This window comes from Cariama cristata, unplaced genomic scaffold, assembly GCF_000690535.1.
Source record: "Cariama cristata isolate BGI_N322 unplaced genomic scaffold, ASM69053v1 scaffold11934, whole genome shotgun sequence".
Taxonomy (NCBI): Eukaryota; Metazoa; Chordata; class Aves; order Cariamiformes; family Cariamidae; genus Cariama; species Cariama cristata.
This window is the reverse complement of record NW_009614741.1, coordinates 11734-21870: the sequence shown is the minus strand read 5'-3', so window position 1 is coordinate 21870 and position 10137 is coordinate 11734. Positions and strand designations below refer to the sequence as shown.

General features: G+C 36.7%; 1 protein-coding gene across 1 annotated transcript in view; it reads right to left on the bottom strand.

Annotated features, from left to right (window-relative positions):
• The window catches only part of NBEAL1 (neurobeachin-like 1), a gene marked incomplete at both ends in the record, with an annotated part of 61769 nt that extends 59129 nt beyond the window's left edge, over positions 1–2640 (bottom strand). Inside the window, one exon of the mRNA XM_009699546.1 lies at positions 2549–2640. Within this exon, the coding sequence (XP_009697848.1) occupies positions 2549–2640 (92 nt within the window). The remainder of the gene's footprint in view (positions 1–2548) is intronic.
• Between the last annotated feature and the right edge of the window lie 7497 nt (positions 2641–10137).

Genomic DNA, 10137 nt, shown 5'->3' with positions numbered 1-10137 from the left:
ATCTTTTGTGCTCAATGCTCAAAGCTGTCAGTATAGCTATTTTTACCTTTTCAATAAAATCACCTCACCTTTTCAGTAAAATCACTGAAAACACCATTAATGAATGATTTCACTTAAAAATATAGGGTAGATGAACAAAGATGGGGGTAGAACTGAAGCTGTATAAGCCTATAAGCTTCATAAGTGTATAAGCTTTACTTAGTCAAATCATACCACTGGATACACTCATCCTCTATATTTAGAGATCTCCTAATTCTGCACTATGTAGCATCTTTCAGGTTTCAAAAGCAGATTTCAGGAAATTATAGATTTTAATTTATAGAAGAAATACTCTTATCTGTTAAATCAGCAAGTGACAGTGCCAATCAAGAGTTCTCCTTTCAGAAAAAAAAATACTAATAGTTTCATTACATTTCTTAAGTGGTGTTTTCTTGATGTTTAAAAAAAAAAAAAAAAGTTTTACATTGACACAAAACTTCGTGCCTGTCTTCCAAAAAGTTAGTTTTGTCCAGCATCTGTACAAGCTTTCTTCTCCCTACACAGTTTCTCATTATTTCCTAGGATTTGCTGCTCAGTACACAAGGCATCTCAGGCATATAGCTGCAAAGCATATCAAGATTTATATAAGGAAAAAAAAAAGTATTAGTCCACTCAGTTTATCATCATATATTATTTCCAAGACCAAAAGACAGAATTAGTTATTTAATAAACAACTCCAGTAAAAAAAGTTCAATCCACAGGGTTGAATCCAAGAGAAGAATCACTGGAGATCAGCATTTGGTGGTTCTACACCGACCTACTTGTTCTCTTGTTCTCTTTTGTGGGCTCAGTACTATCCGTTCCAAAATGTAAATGTCTGCAACATAAATTGACAAACCCAAGAAAGATGCCACTTTTCACTTGCCTGATTATCTCACAAATGCAAATAAGGCCAGAAACTGCATTTCTTCGTTAATTCTAATATCCGGTCTCAAACAGTGTAATTTTTAATCCAGCCATCAAAGCACAAGAATGATCTGCCTTCATCCCTATGTTGTTTTGATACGTTTTCTCTACATCTGTTACACAAATGAGTCTCAATCCACACGGGCCTAATTCTTCCAGACTAAATCACTAATCCTGTCATTAACCTCAGAATAATACACTGTTTTTATGCTCACTAAACCATCATTTAGCACAATGAAGACACTGCTATTGTTCTGCACAACTAAGTTTCATGTTTGTTTTTCTCTTTTGATATGTTGCTGTAAAAAAATTAAAAACCCAAAACCCATGCACACACAAACCAAAAAACACTTTAAAAACCCAAAGTACCAAGACATTATTCTCTTCCACTGTTCAGATTTCAATATGAAACAGTATGTTAAAGATAACCTGTATCAAAGGATAAACCTTTTTCCTTAACTAAACACAGTAAGATGCATTTTTGACGCTGCAAAGAAAACAGACCTCCTGAAATAGCACAGAATTAATTTGAAGGTCTTGCTTACTGGTAATTGCACTATATATTTTGCATTCATATAGGCATTATGAGGAACAGTTTAATACAAAGAGCCGAGAAGCCCAGTTTTTACCCACTTAGATCCAGTTGCAGTATTCTCCACCTCCTTGTAATAGTATAGGCTATCACTTACACTTCAAACAGGATCTGATCCAAAGCCCATTAAAGAATTCTCATTGATTTCAACAGGGCTTGGACTGCAGCCATCACGCAGGGAGAGTCATTCTTTGCATTAAAACACCATCAGCAGTATTAGCTATAATACTGACACTAGTTCTCATGGTTTCTGAATCCTATAACATTTGTTTTTTCTTCTTGTTCATGCAAGCATCTCAAAAGCAAAACATCCAATGCCTAAGTTTCTATTCCTCATTTGCAAAGTTAGTCTTGAGAACACAATCCTTAGAACGCAGCAGACAGATTCAAAAAACTAAAATTAGACTTCAATACCGCCTCATGATTATATCTGAGAACTTGTGGTCAGTAGCATGAGTGAAGTCAGCAATACTCTCGCCCTGACCTGAAGTCTTCATGAATGCAAACAAAGAAATCACTTTAAAGTCTATCATCTGTGAATATTTTAATTTTCAAAAGGTTTTCAGCTAAGATATCCTTTCATTAAGCGTTTCATCGCATCCTTAATCTTAAAGCAATCCCTGAAATAAAATTACGAAACTCTTCACCTACATCTTAGTTCTCTTCAGTCACTACTGATACAGATACCAAGCACTAGTACTGACTAACACAATTTCATATGCAGTATTTAATGAATATTTATTCAAAAATGCGCAAGGAACAATGGTTATATTTCTATGAGCAAGAACAAGTGAATACTCAGGCCATCTCCTGACATAATACAAATACCAGTATTTGCCTAGTTTCATCATTCCCAACCCAACCTGACCTTCAAAAGTATGGGAGTGCCACTCAACAACTAAAAATCTTTCTTTTGTTTAAAGGCAGTATTGCCATTGAACAAAACTGGGCTCTCAGCCAGGTCTGTTTCAGATATCAAACAAAGATGAACAGGTCTGTATTTCTACATACCTAGTTGGCAGTTTCTCAAAGTCCACATCAAGAAACTGTTCATAGCTAGAAACAAAACTATCCAACCAGAGCTTCAGGTAATCTGGATCTTTCTGTAAAAAAGAAGAGAACATTAGGCATTATTGCACTTAAGGTCATTCGCCAATAACTCTGTAGTACTAATTTGAATGGAAAGCTTAATGAATTTCAAGCGGGAGAAAGGAGGGAATATGCAGACTTTTAGAACTAAAATTTAAAAAAACCTCTGTCCTTTGAAATTCTCAGCCACATTGTGCTGATGTGACGTTCTTGCTGTATTCATTAGGTTCATGTGCTTCCACTTCCTGGTACTGATGCCAACCCCCACCAATCTCTACTTACTCTCCAGAGTAATACATACAAAATTACTAGTATATTCTAGTCTTCATAACATAGACGTTAGTACACAATGCTCTTTACGGCTTATAAAATTAAATAAAAATTCCAACAACAATCCTAATCACAAAATAATTTGCTTTTTGCTTCCTTCATTGATCAATATGGCAGCTAGCTGCAGATTAGAGCCAGATGAAGTGTTCCAAGAGACAATGCAGAATCTGTGACTAGTTATCTATAAAAGAGAGAGGAATTTAAATTTAGGCTTCCTAGTTGTTCTTAGCAGAGCACACAGACTCTCTTCACGACCAGCAGTTCCTCAAGGCTAGGTACTGTGCCAGCAGGGAGGACAGATACTAGAACCTGCAGGATTGCCAAACAGACAGGACTTGCAAAAGCGACAGGTAAATTGTATGCCAGAAGCATTTGGTTGACGAGATGTTGGTAACTTAGGGCTAAGATAACACTAAAAAAAAATAAATTTCTTCTAGCTTCTACTAATCTACCTGCTGTAATAACAAGGCTTCTCTTATGCCATGCTGTTATAACATTAACACATTTGGGGTCATACCCTGGCAAACCCAAGGGAGTCAGACAAGTCATCTCTGAGTATGGTAGCCCTAAACCTAAAATCACATCCAAGCTTTGTATTTCCAAAAACATTTGTGTGTGTCATTTACCCCAGATCATTATGAGAAAAGTACAACAGGATATTCTAACACAGAAGAAATTCAAGGGACATTAAGAATGTCATTATCAATGCAACCTAAGAAGCCTGAGGCAGTGGTTGCTCTCATTTTAATGTCAAGAAACTGAACAGCCCCTAACTCATTCTTCTGTCACTCTCACTGTTTCCCATCTGCAAGCTCAAGGCAAGTGGCTTACAGATGGGGGGAAGGAGGATACTTTCATGTGTCATGTATATTAGATATCTACAAAACAGATAGGAATTTAAATTTAGGCTTCCTACTTGGTCTTAGTAGACTACACATACTCTGTTCATGACCATAAGCTCCTCCAGGGCTGGGTACTGTGCCAGCAGGGAAGACAGATACTAGACCACCACAGGAAAATTCTGTCAAAATATGCCACTTGAAATAGTCTTACTTTAGAAGTCAAGCTGCTTAATTTTCAAAAGCAAGCTGCCAGACCATAGCTAACATATTCCTCCACAAGGACTCTACAGTCGCATCAATTAATACACATCCATGCAGTCCCACATTCTATGTTATAAATGATTTTCAAAATATCTTTAAGATATTTGCCTGAAGTATTATAGATTTTAAATTATTTCTAAATGTACTCTATAATTTATAAAATTTTGCAAAGTTTTAAACTTTTTTTTCATCCTTCTCTTTTCCCTTTTCTGTATCTCCACCCTTTTGCTTGTTGCCTTCATATTACCACAGATGTTCCCAAATAACAGATTATTTCCCTGCAGTGTTACGACCAAGGAGCAATCCATGAGTAACTTTAACACAGACAGTGTTAAAGACATTCTGGGGCAATGTCAACATAAAAGAGTCACCAAGAAAGACTCACACACGGAGTCCTGTCAGTGCAAAACAGCTATCTATAAAACAGCTTCCCCAGGCAGGGCAGTGCAGAGAGAATAAAAATCCAGAATCTCCTGAAGGGCTGCAAAACTCTTCTCAGAGGATGTTTCCACAGCAAGTACAGAAGTTATAAAGCATGGGAATCTTCTCCTCATTCTAGATTTCACCCCTCCCCGTACCCCTAAAGACCCCTCTAACTCAAGCAAGAAGTGTCAGAAACACCCAGACACAATTTACTTCACTATCACTATTAAATATATATATGAAACATATTCAGATACTGTGACAATAGGTGCCAAATAAACCCCTCAGCTAGATATGTATCTCATCTGATTATTTGCTTCCACTGCCTTTACTGCATTTTCTTGTTCATTTTTGCCAATTGTCTTATTTCCCCTTCTTTGACTTCATTCCTACTCTCTCCCTCCCTCATAATCTCTTTTCTCCTCATCTCTGCTTTTATTCCCCTTTCAACGGTTTTCTTTTAAAGTCATTACTCCCTTTCTTTTTCTGTTAAAAATTTGTCAGAAAAGTATTATGTCCTGTAAGTGTGATGTAGCTTTGTCCTCATGTTTAATATGCACTGAACTACCAAACGGTGAAGTTCTCTTAAACACACACCTATTAATTGTCCTTAAGGTGCAATTGCAACATACAGAATGAAGGAAGCTGGTGAGATAAAGAATAAATTCAAGGTTTCCGAGTTATTGGTTTAAGCTACAGAGGCTGAAAGATCATCTCAGCCAGGCGAGTAGAGAATACACATTTCTCAGGTTCAGAGATCAGACACCTTGAAAATCAAACCAAAAGAAGGGCAAGAAGTAAGACTTGTTAATATCCTAAAAGAATGAACTACAAGTAGCAGAAGATGTTGTCTTCAGACATTATGGCTTTTTAAAAGCTTCATCTTTCTTGCAATTCACAGCAAGTTATTTTAGCCACTTGCAAGCTGTTTCATAGGATCATAAAGATGAGGAAAACCAAGATACAATTTTAGCAATTACAATATAGCTCAGGCTACAAAGGACAAAACAATAGCATTCATGGTGAAGTAACCAACAGAAACTTTGCCATATCCATACGTCCATGCCTCTAATGATAATGCCCATACATGTGCAAAAACTGAACCTATTCGACTTTTTTTCCTGTTGAATGAACTGCTTTGTTTTTTCTTGGCATAAGCAAGTTCTCCTTGAAACATAACACAAATTACTAAATTCATTCTATTCGTATTCCAAAATCAAAATAATTTCCTGACACAGCTGATGCTCATCGCTAGTTGTTGACAGTACACTTTCGTAAGAAAACTCAGTTTTTCTTGGTCATGTATCATGAAGAAAGTTGTGAAGGTAACATCATTATCTGACTTAAAATTCCTTTCACAAAAGGTTATGGATGAGAGAAGGGGAAGAGGAGGACAAAAGACAAAATTAGATTAAATATCTGCTTGCTCCTTTTTAATGATATAGCCTAAATCAGCTTCAAGTTTAAGATTAGATTAAACCTCCTTATCCTTAAACTATAACGCCTTTGCAAGGGTATCAATGCAGACTAGCAGTAAGAGAGAACATCGGCAGACAAAATAAGCAAGAAAAAGCAATTATTTTGATGACAAGAGTAGGTCACTGATGTTATACAAGGTCAAAAGTTCTTGCTTACCTGCTGTATAGATACTGCTCTATTCACTTTGCCACTAAAATTCCTTCCAATTCTGGTAAAAACCAAGAACTGCAGTATTGTTTGATCATTACCTGCAGCACACTATTTAACCCAACTCCCTTCTGCCTGAACCCTCTGCCAGTCAATTAATTGCATCTTATCCCAAGCTATTAAAATAATCAGCTCTGATATCAAAATACCAGGTAACACTACTGGTATGTGCCAGTAGAGAATAGCTTACACAACAGTTGACTAATTCTGAGTCAAATCTAGAGATTTCCGTTCAGGCAATAGCACTAACTCAACATCACTTGGGGGCAAACCAAAAAATTAAAAAAAACCCAAACATCAAGGCAAAAAAGTAAACAAGACCACTTAGCAACATAAGAAACACTAAAGAAATAAATCTCCATTATAAACCACCTAATAGAAGTATGCCACCTTTCCAGAAACAAACAAAAATGAAGACTCACAAACTAGGAGTACATAATTCCAGGAAAAAGTGATCCAATATTTAACAGTTTTGCTATAAATTAAGACATGTAAGTTATTTCAAAGATGCTAGAAACAGAAGTTAAAAACAGCTTTCAAACTTGAATCTGGCCCAGGTTTTCCTTTTTCTTTATTAGCATCCATCAGCCCAGACCCCATGCAGCAGCCACCTGTTGAAAGCTGCAAGAAATCTAAATTTTCCTGAAGCAGTTTTAAGAAAGGAAACTTATATGGTAAATGTTACCTATGGCAAAGTACACAAAAATGTCCATTTCTAAAACATAGCTAAATACATACTTGTCTGAAGACCAGCCCACATGTTTCAAATGCATTTTCTATTTTCCCAAGCCAGAAGTCTGATGGTTTAGGAGAAAAACTGTGTTTTTACATTGGTTTAAAATTCTGATTTCATAATAAAAACAGAGGGTAGTAACAGGTATCAGCTGCTTCCTGTGCACCATGTACACTGCAATTATCCTACCCAGCGTCTTTATCTCGAACTTTTTTTGGAGGCTATCTGCTGCCATTTAATCTGAAGTTTAAATTCAGCAGATTTTAGAATTTATTTCTGTTGAGTTCTCTTCCCACCCACCTTTTCAACTGTCCTCTACTTTCTCATGACAGAAGTGGTAAACCACATTAACAGCAGAACACAAATTGACCTAACTTTAACATGAATACATTTGTGTTCTTCAATGCCAGATCAACTTTGCAGGACAGTACATGTTGCAATCTGACAAACATCTGTGTTGTCACGTGGCAGAAGACTGCATCCCATGGGTATGGCAATACTTCAGATCTATGTTGCTACTGAGAGCAACAAATCACTGAACTTCAACCCCGGCTCCAACCAATTCACTATAAATTGTTAGCTACTCCATTATATCTGCAGTCCTCCTACGCAAGCAGCATAACTTAGCCAGACCATAATAAAGCACCTTAAATACCCAGAAGCCTTATTACCAATAAAAGCAGTGAAACCTATGGAATATATTCTCTTATTCGCCACTTTCATAATTACCCTTTTGTTGTCATTCTGCAGACAGGTAGCTGGAGGCTGCATGTCAGACAAACTGTTTTCCATGGTGCTGGTTGAAGATGTACCATGCTTTTAAAGTACAGCTCACAAAGCAACATATGTTTTGATAATACACCACAAGGACACACTGTGATAAGCCCATTTTAGATTGGTATTCTTTCCCAGCCCTGCCCCACACACTCTGTAGACATGCCCTATCAGATCACCAAGAAATGCAGTACAAATCAAAAATTTCCAACAGCAGTAAAAGCAGGAAGAAGCTGTATGTGGTAATGAAACACCTTTCACCAGTTACAACTTTCCAATCAGTAGAAGAAGATAAGAAAATGTTGATTTTCGAAACCTTGCAGCTAAATCACAAGACTAAGCATTTCATTTATGTACCTGAAACTTGCCTAGCTTTTGTGCAACACAAATCTCTGTATCTTATTTGAATAATTCATATATAAAAACTGCATGCCTTAAAACTTCTGGAAGATAATTTCTCCAGGGCTTGAAATTCCAAGAAGCTAAAATCCAACTTAAGTTAGCCATTTCTCTTCATAGTGATAAAGAACCAGAGTTTTAATAAGGCTATCTTAAGAGTGTCATTGTAAGGATACATGTGAATTAAAAAAAAGTCCTTTAGTTGATAGCCACAAGTCTGCAGAACCTAAGCTTAGCTTCTGAGCTCAACATAATGTAATGAAGGCCTGTGAAACTGCTATAGCAACAACCATTCACCTGCAGTAATGAAAAAACAAAAGTATTTTAAGCCTATTAAATCAAGTGTAGCTCAGAGCACCTGAAAGTGAAAATACTTCCTTGTTCCTTCCCTTCCTTAAATACTTCTGGTTTTCTTTTTAAATAAAAAAAAAAATAAAAAAATCAGTAAAACAACACACTGCCCTTTAGGCCTCCATTTTCATAAGATCCTCTTGGCATAATTATAGTTGTCATAGCTCTTCACACTTTTGAAAGAAAGACTGACAGGCCTGAGCAGTATAGTGTTTCCAGACAAGTACCTAAAAAACCAAACAAACCACCAAACAAAAACCCACAAAACTCAAAAATGAAAAACCACACACAAAGCATCCAGAAGAGAGGTGGGTTTTTTTCGTTACCATCACAGTACAATGCTAGAAAAAAAAAAGTTGCTAAATAAAACCAGTCTACTGATCTACAGTATGTATAGCAATACTGTGGCTAAATACAGCGAAACAATTACCAAGCTTCCCATGAAGTCTAACATTTTAACAGCTGCTATATATATACATATGTGTACATACACACACATAAACACTCTAGCAAGGCCATCGTTACACTTGACAGAACTGGGGAAAAAGCTCCCAATGCTAACACCAACTTTAGTGTTTAACACCACTGAAACAAAGCCAATAGCAGAGAGGAGGTCTAGTCTAATGTCCTTCTGACAGCTACGACATTCTCTTAAGGCAAAGAAGTGAAAAGAACCTAACTGTACACTAACTTGAGACAGGCTCTTGTCTTTGACATACTAAATGATCTAGAAATTACAACAGCTTTCTCTACTCTTTAAGAAGACTGACAAAATGAATGACAAAGAAATGTTTTCATCCAGTCAACTAGTTTGCCTATACAAAAAGGTCAAGAAGACTTTTTTGCACCAGTAATAAAATTTTTTAAATTCATAACAAGCCAGGTAGTATTGAACTCTCATAGCTTACTCCAAGTTAAACAAAAACCTTTTACAGAAAACTGGCATTGAAGTCCTCCCACTGAAAGTCTTTAGACCTGTGTCTGTGGAACACAGGCACATTTACCCAAGGTTTCAAACCAACACTATTTATGTATTTATGTAAGTGTTGCTTTTAGATTTAACAGTAACTTCCATTTCTACTAAGCCTTCAAGCAAACAGACACAACTGGAAGGGCAAAGCTCAGGACAATTTTTATAGCTATGTCCAGGAAGTATTAGTTGCTAAAAACAAAACCTGGATCCACCCGAGGCTATTTGCAGTGTCACATTCCATGCTCTAAAGGCAAAAATTCCCTGCCGGGCAGTTCAGAGTCCGACCGTCAGACAAGCCCGACTTGTTTGACAAGACAGTTGTTTGAAGTCGTTAAATTTAACATGCAGTCATCAAATAGCCAGCCTGCTCCGACTACTGTGCCTAGCAGTCAGTCAACCTTCAAAGTGGATTTCAGCTTAGAAGCACTACCATAAAATCTCACCGGCACTGGTATTATGGTAACTAATCCCCCATCCCCAAGCGCTGTATTTAAAATAAGAACAATCCCTCGGTGTTAAGGCCGAATTAGACCTACTAAAGGTAATATTAGGAAATTAAACATGAACTACTGCCTTTAGACCACTGGTGAATTTAATAAAAACTAATGGAAGTAGTTTGCATAATGCAGAATTGTAGAATGTTTCTCAACACTATTTGAAATAAACTATTCATTGGGGGATTAGAGGTTTGTTTTAAGGGAGCTTTTTCCTCTTCATGTTCTCAGACATAAAAGGCAAC